We start from the raw sequence: 13905 nt of genomic DNA, 5'->3' as shown, positions 1-13905 counted from the left end.
ACACTCCCCTTATTACATAAAGTGATAGTGCGTGAAAGTAATTTTTCATGGATTAAGCCAATTTCCTACATTGCTTACATCAGCTAAATCTGAAAGCGAGATCTGTTCTTTTCTCCATAACTGCTCACATTTATTCTGTTGTTACAATAGCAGTTTTTAAATGGACCAAAATGTTCTTACCAGGGTAAAAGTGACAGACTGAAAGATATGGAAAGAAAGTCAAATATTAGGCCCACTGACATTGACAGAGTCCCAATAAATAAAAGAAGGCATGTAAACGAGAAGTTGACTTTCAGTGTCTGCAAGCAGATTTCCTTTCAGATGTCATTTATAGAAGGCAAACAACTCAGGAAAGTTTCAGAAAGTTAAAGCTAAAGCAATGAAAATATTTGCTCTACTGCAAAGAATAACTAGAAGCAATGAAAGCAGCATATTTTAAAGAGGCACCCCTAAAAGAAAATCACTCCTGACTGAAAAGCCTTACTAGTAGGTATAAGGTTTATTTTTTCAGCTTCTTTTCTTTATGAATGTCAAATGCAATGTCCCCATAGACAAACTTTCTCTAATTTGTATGTAAAAGACCCATCCAAACAGAAAATACTTTAAATGATAAATAAAAACCATGGCAGGGCAGCTCAGTGGCAGCTGTAACAATCTACTTTTAACTTTTTTTAAAAATTGGCTTGATTTCAAACTGTCCCTTTAAATCTAAGTGACAGATTTGACTATGAACATCTCCAGGCTGGTCATATTTCAGTACCATTCTTGCTGCTATTTTTTCAATACCCCTTAATTGAGGTCAGTGGCAAAGGCACTGACCATATTTTAGGTTGATGAAGTCCACTCACAGATCCAAGTGGCACCACACCACATCAAGTTTCCAATCACATCTATCAGAGCAGGCATCCCATCTTCCGTATCAGAACTTGCTATGTCACCCAGAAGCATACCGATGGGTACCGTGTCACTGAGTAGCATTATCAGGACATCCAGTGTGATCTTTGGCGTTTTCACGTGATATGCTACCCACCTGTCTAGTAAGTGTCCATGATCACGCAAACAAACAGCTGGAGCACAACACTGAAGTGTTTCTAAGCCATAAATGTTAAATAACCTGACAGTAATAGAGAAAAATGGAGTGGTCACAACAGGGAATATTCCTCATATGAATAAACTGTTTTCCCATTTCCTTGGCTCAACCAGTGTGTTCACACTGCACAAACATAAAGGCAGATGAGAGCCCAGAATGTTTTTGACAGGAAATAGATGGACAGTGAGACAGGCCTGGTAAAAATGTCAGTAGGCTGGATATACAACATTTCTTCAAAGGTCTCCAGTAAGACAAATTGAAAGGCAAAACAGAAAGCAAGAGTTAAAATAGTAAATTCTAGGCCACTGAGATACACAAGTCTTGAACCTGTCCAACACAATCAAGCTCTGTATGGATATAAAATTGATATCCACATCTGCAAAAAATGATCTGCAGATGTCCACATTGGCAGATGCAAATAGCCACAGATTTGCAGGGCTCTACAACACAAAGGAAACCCGATAAAACAAGAGCCAACAATCACATAGAACTGTAAAGATGAATGTTTCCTTCTTTTAGGGCCCAATACATCCTGGAAGGGGAGAGATGCTAACAAAGGCTATTAGTTGCGCTCTATGAGGATACAAAATTTGTATCTGCCTTCACAAAAGTAAGTTGCGGGTAGCCATGGATATAAGATAGATAACTGAAAGTTTGCTAGTTTTTAGAAAAAAACCCACTGTATCCATGTCTGACAAAACTTAGCAACAGATTATCCACATCTATGGATGTGGTTACTTGCGAACATAAGGTGGATATCCATGGATTTGCAGGGCTCTCCATACTATGTACTACATAGCTCCTCAAAGCATTCTAAGCTTTGAGTGTTAGTTTCACGATCATCTGAGTGTTGCACTTTCAGGACAGAATACATCTGAGGGATGTATTCTAAAAGAAGCATCCAAGTAGTGTGCATATAAACATTTTCTAAAAGCATACCTGTGACATAGTGGGGGTGCTGTCTGCTCTGTAACCCGGAGTTCCCATGCGCTGTGATGTGTGATTCCCACTGACTCACCCACATGTGTATTGGCCCAGACACCTAGTCCCAGCTTGAGCAGATAACAAGTCTCTTCCCAGAGGGAGACAAAAAGGAAGGAAGGCAGAGACAGCCACCTGGGTGGGGAGCAGGGTCTGGGGAACATGAAGGGAACAGACTAAGTGAGTGCTGAGGGGGCAATGGATCCCCTAACCCAAAGGGTCTGAGGCACCCTGACGCTGACTACTGTAACCACATCACTTCTGTGCTGTATCCTGGAGAAGCAATAAATCCTTTTTTCTACTGGCTGGTGGAGTCTGTTCTGGCTGCTACCGGGGTACAGGATCGGGGTGAACCCCAACACACTGTCACAGTGCCTATAGGTCTAGCTGCATTTATTATGTAACTGCAGTTCAGCTGTAGTATTAATTATGTCATGAAGCTAAACACAAGCAACAGCATCAGCCAAGAATCCCAAGACAAATCAAAACACAAAAACTTCTTCCACAAGCAAAGCTGAGGCAAAATTTGGATTGGCAGAGCTCTAGAGTGGGGAACCAATTTAGCATTACCATGATGACAAGTAAAGAACTGACATTACTACGCGATATATATTTACTGTCTGAACCTTCAATAATGTGCCACAGCAAGCTGTTAGAAAATGTTACAAAGATGATCACAACTGTATCAGTTTTATACACTGACCATTAAAGGACAAAGGGCAAGATATGCAACTAAGGGATGGAAAGGCAGCCTAGTGATCAAAAAGTCTAATGAGGCATTTAGGTGGAAAGCGGAGTAGCATCAGGGGACTGGAGAATGAATAATGGAGCTTAGACGCTCTAGTCACCTCTTGTTTACAATCCTGACAGTGTCATTTCATAACAAGAGACTCAAGGAAACTAGCCAAGCTATTGTATCCTGTACTTCGAGAAATCTGGCTTTCATTTAAACTTTTCCAATGGATTGTATTTATACACTATAACAAATACAGCTGTCATTTTTACAGGTGGTCTTAACTTTCCTCTCCCTCCCTTCCCAATTTCTCAGGCAACAAAGAGGGATTACAAGTCTCTATTCTGCAACACCTACTTTCACTTAGTGTTCTCCTTTCCCCTTCCAGCTGCCACTAACAGGACTTTCACCTGTAACTAGGAAGGCATAGAGAAGAGTTTAGGGATGTGAATGGTGAACTCAGGGGTGGGCAATACTTTTTGATGGGGGGGGGCCACTCCAAGAATTTGGAAAGTGGTTGAGGGCCGAACTTTTCCATGATATTAATGGAGGAGGTGCAGGGTCTGGGATGGAGATTGGGTGCAGAAGGGAGCTTGGGGTAAGGAGGAGTTTGATAGAAGGAGGCAGTTGTGATCTGGGGCACTGGACTGGGATGGAAGGGGTTGGATTGTGACCTAGGGCAGGGATTTGGATTACAGGACGGGGGGCAGGGATTTGGGTTGTGATCTAGGGCAGGGTGCTGGATCTGGGCATGTGGAGTAGGGGGCAGAGGATTGGGAAAGGGAGCGACTGGGGTGCCAGAGGTAGGTGCTGTCAGGAGACTTACCCGTGAGCAGCAGTTCCTGAATCAGCCTCCCTGCCTGCCCCATCCCACCCAGGCTGCAGCCATGTGCTCTAGAACCTCTTCTACTTCATGGCTGCCTGTTACTGAAACAAAACAGACGGCTCCCATTGGCCAGTTTCTGGCCAGAAACTGGCCAACAAGATTGTGCTGGGGGTGGAAGCAGCTCCTAAAGCTTCCTCTCTCCCCTCCAGATTTACTGTTTTTAAAGAAAAACCACCCCACAGCTGCATTTGAGCAGTGTGCAGGTGGGGCAAGGCAAGTGGGGAGCCTGCCTGGTGCTCCCCACAGTGTCTGCGGGCCAGATCTGGTGGCTTGGCAAGCTGGATTTAGCCTGCGGGTCATATTTTGCCCAGGCCTGTGTTAACTAGTGCCCAGGAGCAGGAGCCTGGTTAGTCAGTTAACATTTAACTGGTTAACTGAATAATCAGGATTTTATATCCCTAGAAGAGATCACTAATACGCAGATCACTATCAGTAAGACATCTTAAAGGAACAATATAGGCAGTCAGCATCTTTGCCTCACATCCTCATCACTCCTTGTCTTTGTTTGGTTTCGGAGGAGCTGAAGTTCAGAGGTTGAACCTCACATCAAGTCTCTTACATTACCATACACTGCTGTAGCCACTGAAATTTAGTTATTCAATTCAGATGTCAAGTAACCACGGTACTTCTTAACGTACTTGAGTAAAAAGTGCCATTTTAGTGCCTGCCTTAAAAAGTTTTATCCCATCTCTTTGGAAATAAAGAAGATAATTATGAAGGGCCAGTTAGAGCAGTATTTTAAAAACATGTCAGTGTTGGGACTGAACTGTAATGTACACGTTCAATTGCCTCTGCACTGAAACTTGAGAATAGTGGTATCTATTACAGCTCATTAACTCTAGCCCTATTGTCCTCCTTTACCAGCAAAGACAGGAACAAACAAAAATGGATTATTTGACAGCATAAAATGAACCTACACAATGTACATCAGTTTTAAAATAAAATCATTGTGTTTATACTTAGACTTATAGTGATGTTAATATAGCAATATTACTATCCATAATACAAGTAAGGAGACCAAGTGCCTGGAAACTAAAAAAGCAATAGGATGCACAAGTCATTAAAAATGCATGATAAGAAATAAGAACCAGTTTCAATTTCAACACAAGTTGTTTAAAATGAGTTAACACATGTCCATTTTAAAGCATTCCCTATATATAAGTGTGTGTGTGTGTGTGTGTGTGTGTGTGTGTGTGTGTGTGTGTGTGTGTGTACCCTTGCTTACTAAATATGAAATGGCATGTAATAATTTACTTCAAAATGGTGTTAATATAGGAGAAAAGGAAACCTTCTTAAAAGTACAAAGCAACTATCTGCTTTTCAGTTCTCATACCCAGGAGAAAAATACCTACAATTACCTTTCACTGGAATCTCATGGTTTTTGCTTACATGGCAATAAAGTTTACAGTATATCTTTAAAAAGATTAGTCAACATCCTACCTGTGTTTTTTGATGCCGTTAGACAGAGACTCTCCTCCACCACCACAGACCTTTTCTTCGGACATGCTGGAGGTTATTGTATTGTTTGACTCCAGACTATCCTCTAATGAGTACGCTGTTACTGTTTCAAATCCACTTAATGATTTTTCAGATTCTGAATCTGCAAGAGAGTCAGGTTCATGTTAATATAAACTTGAATGCTAGCCTTCAGAGATTAACACACCTTCTTCCTCATACAAAACTCTGAAACCTAAGTAGGTTACTTTGTTCTGATGACAGCATCCGTCTGGTAACTACTAGTACCTAGATACTGCTGATACTCTGTACCTATAAATGGATGAAAGGATCCTGGATCTTTTGGGAGGTGGGAAGGATGAAGGGGAACAAAAATGAGGACTCACTCACTCACTCATTATTTTAGCTTCTGCTACCACCTCATTTTCACTGGCATTCACTATGTTAGATGTCCAATCACTACTAGCCTTTTTGGTGAAAACTGAAACAGAAGTCTCTTAACACTCCTGCCAGTTCCATATGTTCTGTAATTGCCCCCACCCCAGCTTCCACTGAACAACAGATTTACTTTCTCATTAGTCTTCCTTTGTTTCTAATGTATTTAGAGAATATTTTTTGTTATCTTTTATGTCCCTTGCTAGTCCCTTGGTTTGTGCCTTAGCTTTTCTATTTTTGTTCCTACATACTTGTGTTTTTTGTTGATATTCATCCTTTGTAACACTCCTATTTTTACCTACAAAGATAGTGTGTTTGTGACCAAGGGCAGAATTATTTTGTGGAGGGGGGAGGGGGCAGCAGCCATGTGCTCTGTTACATGGCTTCCTTTCCATCCTGTTCTCTGGATGCTAAGGGAGTGAGACACAAATGTTTGCTTCCCATGCATGCCTCACCTGGCTGATGAAGGTTGCTCACCAGCCAGGTGAGAGGCACATGCATGGAATGCAAGCACTTTCCCTCACTCCCTTAGCATCTGGGGAACAGGATGAAAAGCAAGCCACATCCTGGAGTGCACAGCAGCTACTCTTCTCCTCTCCTGAAATTCTGTCCTTGCTTGTGACCCTACTAATGTCTCTTCGTAAAACTCCCAACTCACCAACTGTTTATTCCCTTCAACTTACTTCCCATCAGATCTTTGCTACCAACTTCTTGAGTTTTCTAAAGTCTGCATTCCTGAAATACATTATCTTTCTTTAGAATCCTTAACTCTACCATTTCATTCTCATTTGCACTGAAGCAACCTCCCACTTTCCTATTTGTGAAAACCACATCTATAAAAGCCTCTGCTCTGTGGCTGTTTCTCCACCTCTGAAATAAAATAATAATAATAAAAAGGTCTCCAATACATTCCACTAGACAATACACTTGTGAAATGCCATAAGACCCCAGAGAGGAAAAGAGAAGAGAAACTCGCTTGTCATATGTACACAGTTTGCACTACTGGTCACTTACAAGGCTATCTTAACATTCAACCCCTCAGGGGTATGTGAACGCAGCCCCCTTAGGGGCAAGGTACATACAAACATTTCCAAAAGTTTCCTGTGAGAAGACAGTGACGTAATCCCATCACTTTGTATCACTCCCACCTTCCCAGCCTATGCGGAGACAGAAGCACTGGCCATAGCTCGGGGTTCCCGCCCCCCCCCCCAACCCCTCCTCAGGGTACACCCTGGGCTTCCTGCTGGCCCAAGCTCCCTCCAGCCCCGTTACCCTCCCTCTCCCTCTCAAGATTACAGTGCCAGTTCCAGCTTCCTGCAGGAGGTGGCGTAATAAGATGAAGGCCTAAAACATAAGCCCATGCAGCACAGGCCTGGTCAGAGGCCTGAGGCCCAGCTAACAATGGACAAAACTTGGCTAACAAAGCAAAGCTAAGGTGTGAACAAGAGGCAGGCCCCTGCTCACAAAACTTGGCATGAACAGGGCTGAGAGCGCAAAACACTAACTGGTGATAGGTATCGACTGCAGAGCAATAACTGGTACTGATCATAAGTTGAAATCACATAATACCACTAGTTAAAAACAGAGCCAGCCCAAGCTACAGGCTGATTGGACTACCGCCCAGGGTGCTCCATTGTAGGGGGCGCTGTGCAGGACTGCTGCGCATGCGCTGGGCACCAGGGGCGGGGCCGCACATGCGCCTCGTGCCCGGTGGAGCCATGAGCCGGGGCTACGCATGTGCCGCACTCCCGTGGGTGGCGCCGTGCTCCCGGAGCCCAGGGTGCACAAATGGCTTAGGCCAGCTCCGGTTAAAAAAAAGACCTTGGTACCCACTCCTCTGATACAGGCCCAGGTTCAAGAAAGGATCTAAAATGACAACATGATGGATAGAGATGATCTAATCAACCCAGGATACAGGGTGATGGGTGGTAACCTGACAACATCAGAGGGTGGTAACCTGACGTCAGCAGTGAGGTGTGATTTGTTGTACCTGTATATAAAGTGCTGTCTTGCGGGCGGGGGGGGGGGGGGTGAATTCAGAGAATAAACACGCCTGACTAACATGACAACACACAAATATGTACAAGGAAAGAATTAAACTGAGACCAGACACTAGACCACCACCAAACCAAAGCAACAAAAACCATTAACTTGGGGACAAACTCACATCTCCTAAGCAGGAAGCTGTTGACCAAAGATCAATTGTTCAAGTTAACTAAAGCTGCAAATGGAGGGATTAGTGTACAGATTTAACATCCAGCTACATCATAAAGGTGCTTATAGCTAGCCATATGGATCTTTTAACAGCAGTGTAAAAGCAGCACACAAGCATTGTGCATAAACATCGTTAAAACCATGTTTCAGCTCTAGGTCTGGTCTTAACGCTACATGAAAAGATGGGCCAAATCAGAAGAGTTTTAGTTTTACCAAAATCAGGCTTACTAATCTTAGGAAGTTTTGCTTTGAGAGGTATAGGCTGGCTTACTTTGTACTCATACTCGATTTTTACCTACTAAATTAGTGTCTGCAGTGAAGAAACTGGCTAGTGATTATAGAACTTCCACAATTAGACTCCATTTGAATGCACCTCCTGAAGTTTGAATGAGCCTCCCAAAGCTTATCCATGTAATCCATCTCACTAGACAAAATACCATTAACCCTTGGAAAGTTTTATCCCCAAACAATATTAACCCTCTCATTCAATGCTGAGCTCAGTCTGACAGCTTGTCTGCACAAGGGACATACAGTAAAATTAATTCAGATTAACTAAAGATATGAAGTGGAGTAATCACATTAAACCCCTTATGGATTCTGTCTTGCATCAATAAAATGACCTTAACTCAATTTTATACTCTGACTTCCAACATTCGTTACATAGAACTGAATTTAGGCCACGTCAATTCTGAATAAGGATGTCCACATAAGTTTTATGCAGTTCAACCTACTTGAAACTCACTCAGTTAGCTAATTTGGGTTAGTTTTCTGGACAAGGCCTCTGTCAGCAGAGAGTTCGCACTTACAATAAGCACCATTTAATATATTCAAATGTCAAAACATACTAAATGAGGAATTTAGTTTTGTGACGGTCAGAGCTCCTTTAAAAATCTGATGCAACAGACAACAATTACTGGCCTTCCTTGCTATACCACTAGATGTTATGAATTATAGACAAGCACAGATCAATGTATTTCTAAAAGCAGTACAGAGTATATGTACAAACCTAAGATTAGAACACTGACTTTCATTTGTAAATGTTGTGAATTGCAAAGTGTCTGTGTAGTAAGGCCCACAGATTTTAATTTGGGTCTCTAGTAGTCTTCCCTCTAATTTTTCGTATCCAGGTGTGGAATGAGTTTTGTTATGTGCACCATTATAGCAATGACACACACTGGCCTCCCTACTGGTGCACATAAAATGTGTATGGAGTATTGTGGGAGGGTTTCAGGGTATGGGAGGGGGTGCCAGACTGGGACTGAGGGTTGGGTGCATGGGGGTAAGAGCTCTGGCAGGGGCTGGGCCCCTTCTTGCCTTAATCTATGGCTAGACTGGAATTCTGAAAATCAGAAAATTGTATTTTTCAGCTTCATACAATTCCTGCAGTTCAACCATAGGAAATCCTGTCTGACAATCCCCTTTTTTAAAAGTATGAAATGTAGACAGAACTTAGAGGGTGCATTAGCCAAAGATATAAATTTAAAAATTAATTTCCATTGTTCATTATATTTGTATCCCTGCTGCCACCATCATCAATAAAGGACTTAATTTTCCCTTTAGCCAAAGATAAGCCCTACGGATCTACTTCCAAAACATTACTTAGGAAAGACTCCTTGAGCAACCAACATGGATCTGATGAAAAACAAATACCACTGCTTCTTATTTCTATTTTAAGTCACAGAACACTTCCCAGGACATTTGAAGTTCTTCAGGGCCAAGGAATAAAATTTAATGACATTCGACTCAGAATGAGACTTATAAGCTACCACAATAGGTATGTCCACGCAAGAATAATAGACCTCAGCATGGCCAAGCTATGGGGTTAAAAACTGATGTGTAGATGTCCAGGTCCAAGTTGGAGCCAGAGCTCTGTAACCTTCCACTCATGGGGTACCAGAGCTCAGGCTCTTGCCCAGTGGTCCCTACACTTTTTATCTTGTGCCTGTCTTTACCCTTGTCCGTGTCCAAGGAGCCAAGAGTAGAGCAGAAGCTGCGGGGGGGAAGTGGGAGAGGATCACGCATGAACAAGAGTAGGAAGGCTAACACTGAGGTTGGCAGCCAGAGCCCAAAGGTCAGGAGCAGAGTTGGATGGCACTCTCTCCCCCATAATATTTCTCCATGTCCCCCCCCAAGGGGAAGGCCTCATAATTTGGGGACCTCTGCTTTAGCTTAACCCAGATTACACAGTGATTTTTCAGCCCCAAAGCCTGAGTCCCATTAGCCTGTGGTAGTGAACTGTACCAGTATTGGTTGATCCTTGTGTAGCATACCCATTGTTATAGATCTGCCCTAGACTAATAGGTAGGTGTCCACTAGTGTGTTTTCAGCAGTAGGCTCCTAATCAATAAACTCACTGCTTGGAGAACTTAGATGGAGTTCAAATCTTAATGTTCATATTAGAATTCAGACTTGAAATATATTTTAAAGACTTGAGAAAGTGTTCATAGGGAAAGATATAAAAATACATGCACACATCCCACACCCTTATGCCCGAGAGGAAAAAAAACTAACATTCTTTATTTTCAGTGAAATAGAACGAGGGAGGCACAGATGCCATGGTCTCAGGTACTTTTAATTAAAAATTTGCATTAAAATATTTGTTGCGGTACAGACATTTCAGTTTGGGGAAGGAGAAGGAGAATTTGCATGTTTGCGAGGTGCCATCTTCCAGCTCACGGCCGAAGATAATCCTTAACCCAATCCATAATGAAACATTGTAAAGAAAGCAAAGTTTTCTGAATCAATGTCAGCGGTAAGTTTCTTAGCTTGTATCTTTACAGAACATCCTTAAATTTTACTTGACAGAAAAAACTTGAGGGAACAGCTATTCTGGTGATCAGCCTTGCTATGATCAAGATGTTGCACCTTTGCATCTGGTAGATGGAAACATGTCACATGCATGTTTTCACATACCAGGCCCAAGTTCAGGAGATATAAGCGCACATATTTAACTGAGTACGTAAGAAACCCTGCTGCAGTAAAGCAAAAGTTGAAGTACTGTTCCATACTGGTGTCCTATGATACAATTTGATTATCTGGGCCCCTCCCATTTTTGGAAGAAACAAATATATACACACATTTGCCACATGTTTAAGTACTGGATGTTATTTGCTTACCTGAAACAGCATCATAGAACTGTTCCTCACTAAGGATGCTTAGAGGTGGTGATCCTTTAACAAGAGACTGTTCTAATTCATGGTGTTCAGTGGCTAGGGTCTCTAGTGCTTCTGACAAGATCTTGTTTTTCTCCTGCTCATGCTCCAGTTTCAAATTCCTCACCTATAAGTAGATACATACATGAATAGAATCTATCCTCTGAAATAGCTTTGAGCCACACATTCTTGGAAGAGATGAGGTTTTAGTTTGTCTTTGAACCAGCTATTTACAATAAGAACTGAAGCAGCTGTTACTTGTGGATTAAAAGAGTGATATTATAGGATAATTTTGTTCCCATCACATGATTTTTTTTGTCACAGCATTTTTTAAACTCTTGAAAAGTCTCTGCGGAAAAGAAGATTACGTTTCATATAAATCAGAATTCTGCAACTGAATTCAACACAACTATCTGGCTGATGTTCCAAAGAATTACTAAATTTTAAACGTTTCCCCGATTTGTTTGTAGCCAGGATAAAAAGCCTGTTCTAGTGTTTAACCTGTATCCACATGCAATAAGCCACTTCTACTGTTCTACTCTAATGTGGGATAACTGGTATAAATTGAATTGCATTTCTAAGCAGCTGTAAGTTACACTGGTGTAAATAATTAACATTTTAAAAATTGGAGAATGTTTACCCCTAGGATTTCTGTTTGCAAGTGAGTTAAGGAAGCAAAACAGATTAGAAGAAAGGAGGAAAAGTGAGGCTGGCTGATTTGTCTCCAATGTAATATTCCTATCACCACATCAAACTGTGCACAGAACAGCCACAAACTGACAAGAGAAAAAGGAGAGGAAAGGAAGAGGGAAGAAGATATGGATGTAGATGGTGCTAGTGTCACTCTCTTCTGAACTTTGTGAGCTACTAACATGAAAACAGTAACATTTTTACTAACCCTCCTCCTCTTCCCTGTACTATTCCCCTACAAGGAAAGAAAGGGAGGGAAGATTTACACTTGAACCTCTCCCAGAGCCTCCCTCACCTCAACAAGCCTTCCACCCGCTGCCTTCCCTCCAATCCAAAGACTGCTTCAGTCTTCAACCTTCTCTTCCCTGCTCTGCTTTTCCTCCTGATCCCCAGTGTAAAGGCATTCAGCTTCTCCAACCACCTCCTTTCCCTCTGTTCTCTTTACATCCCCCATCACAGCCTTCCTAGTTCTCTCACACTGTTAACAGAAACAGCATTGGAACAGTTGTAGTGACTCAATTTCAGCTTATTTTGTAAGCAAAAATTGCTCATGTACCAACATTAGCAAAGATTCTAAAACAATTTTATACATGTAATTTACTTGCCTTCATGCTTTTTGCATCAAATGACTGCTTGAACATTTAAAGTGGATTAAGCCAGTTTCATTTTTGTTTATAGCGAAGCTTACTTTTGACATCACGTGCTACAATCCTTGGGCCTCAAACAAGGTAGCATGTTTGAAGTCAGCTGTGCTCACAATTTATAAAAAAGATTTAATGCAACACTTCACTTGGGGTATTTTAACAAAATAAGTTAAATGATTCCCTTAAATTTTGCCTGTTTAAATAGAAAGAATATTAAATTTCTCAGGTAGATGAAATGTTAAAGTTGCTTCTTCCTGGCTTTATCCCACCATAGTGATAAAAGATGGGTGCTTTTTGGAAATTTTTACCAACTCCCATTTTCAAAAGTGATTTAGGCTTCTAAGTGCCTGTGTCAAATAGAACTTCTGTACTTTTGAAAACTGTACCAAAGTAATTAAGCTAATACAATCTAATCCTCTACTAAATGTTGTGAAAAGATTCCCACGGCATCAAAGGACGACATTAGGTAAAGCTTCCATGCCATGTGTTCCAATAAGCAGCCCAGTAATTCAGTCTGCTCTCTTACCGGTAGAATCAGGATCTTAAAACAGCTCTTTTACAGTCCTTTAGTCTGCTTGGCCATTTATGGACTGTTACTCATAATTGAGCAACAAGTACCATAACCCAAAAGTGAATTATTTCTGAAAAATAACCAGCTTTTCAGCAACAACTGTCTTCCATAAAGTGTCAGGTTTAACAGCTGCTGAACACTTACACAAATATTTAAAGGTCTTATACTAGAATAAAAAAAGCTTCTCCCTCTGTAATTCTTGTATCATTAGGACAGCAGTTAAGTAAGTAAACAAAGTGAGGGGAAAATTAGATTATTCAACTTAATGTAGATAGAAATTGAAAATTGAATCCGTCTCAGGGATCAAAAATCCAAAGTAAAGGAAGGGGATGGGGGAGAAAAGGGAGAAAAAAAAAAAAAAAAATCAAGCTTAACATCAAGTACAGGCTCTGAACATATCAGTTTAGTCAAGTGTGAAGATACTCAGGCAGAGCCCAGAATTTAAAAACATCTACAGGTCTGGAGTTCAATGCAGCACGGAGCATAAATCATCAACTCTTCAAGAATTGGCCTAAAAAATGATATAAAAGGGGGCCATGTGGGGTGTTGAATAGGAGCTTACTGTCTGCTGGTCCTGTGTATGCTATTTATGTGAGTATATAATGTCTGTGTGTATAGTTAGGAATCTAATCTGTATGGATACTGAATATTTCTCTGAATGTGGTTGAGCATTGGGCAGAGCCCACCCAGCCTATGGACATGCTAATTAGCGGGGCTCTGTGGGACAATGGCACTCCATGGGCCAAGGACACACCTAAAGCATGAGGGCGGACAGCTGAGAGCTGCCAGCAGGGATAGGCCGCTGGCCAGGTGACCTGCTGCAGCCAAGAAGAGGCCAGGAAGAATGTATAAAGAGGCCATGTGGTGGACTCCATTTTGGTCTTCAGCTCAGCACTTCGTCCCAGAGGCAGCAATGCAGGGATCGAAGAGCCAGAAAGACCTGTGGACCCATCCTGATCCTAGGATGCGCAACAAGGACTTTTAAACCAGCAGCTGTAATATCTCTGCTAGAGCCTGCATCGAGAACTGGGAGATTTGATGCATGTAATGTACT

At 41.7% G+C, this 13905-nt stretch overlaps 1 protein-coding gene across 10 annotated transcripts in view; it reads right to left on the bottom strand.

Moving 5' to 3' along the window:
- The window catches only part of LOC102447841 (oxysterol-binding protein-related protein 1), a 116983-nt gene that overhangs the window by 25123 nt on the left and 77955 nt on the right, over positions 1-13905 (bottom strand). For all 10 annotated transcript variants that reach the window (XM_075920842.2, XM_075920843.2, XM_075920833.2 and 7 more), the window contains 2 exons: positions 10911-11073; positions 5131-5290 (listed from right to left, as the gene is read on the bottom strand). In XM_075920842.2, the coding sequence (XP_075776957.2) occupies positions 5131-5290; positions 10911-11073 (323 nt within the window). The remainder of the gene's footprint in view (positions 1-5130; positions 5291-10910; positions 11074-13905) is intronic.

The sequence above is a fragment of the Pelodiscus sinensis genome, chromosome 2 (assembly GCF_052426305.1).
Source record: "Pelodiscus sinensis isolate ZL-2025 chromosome 2, ASM5242630v1, whole genome shotgun sequence".
Taxonomy (NCBI): domain Eukaryota; kingdom Metazoa; phylum Chordata; order Testudines; family Trionychidae; genus Pelodiscus; species Pelodiscus sinensis.
Note: the sequence above shows the minus strand (reverse complement) of the source record. Positions and strands in the feature narration are given on the sequence as shown.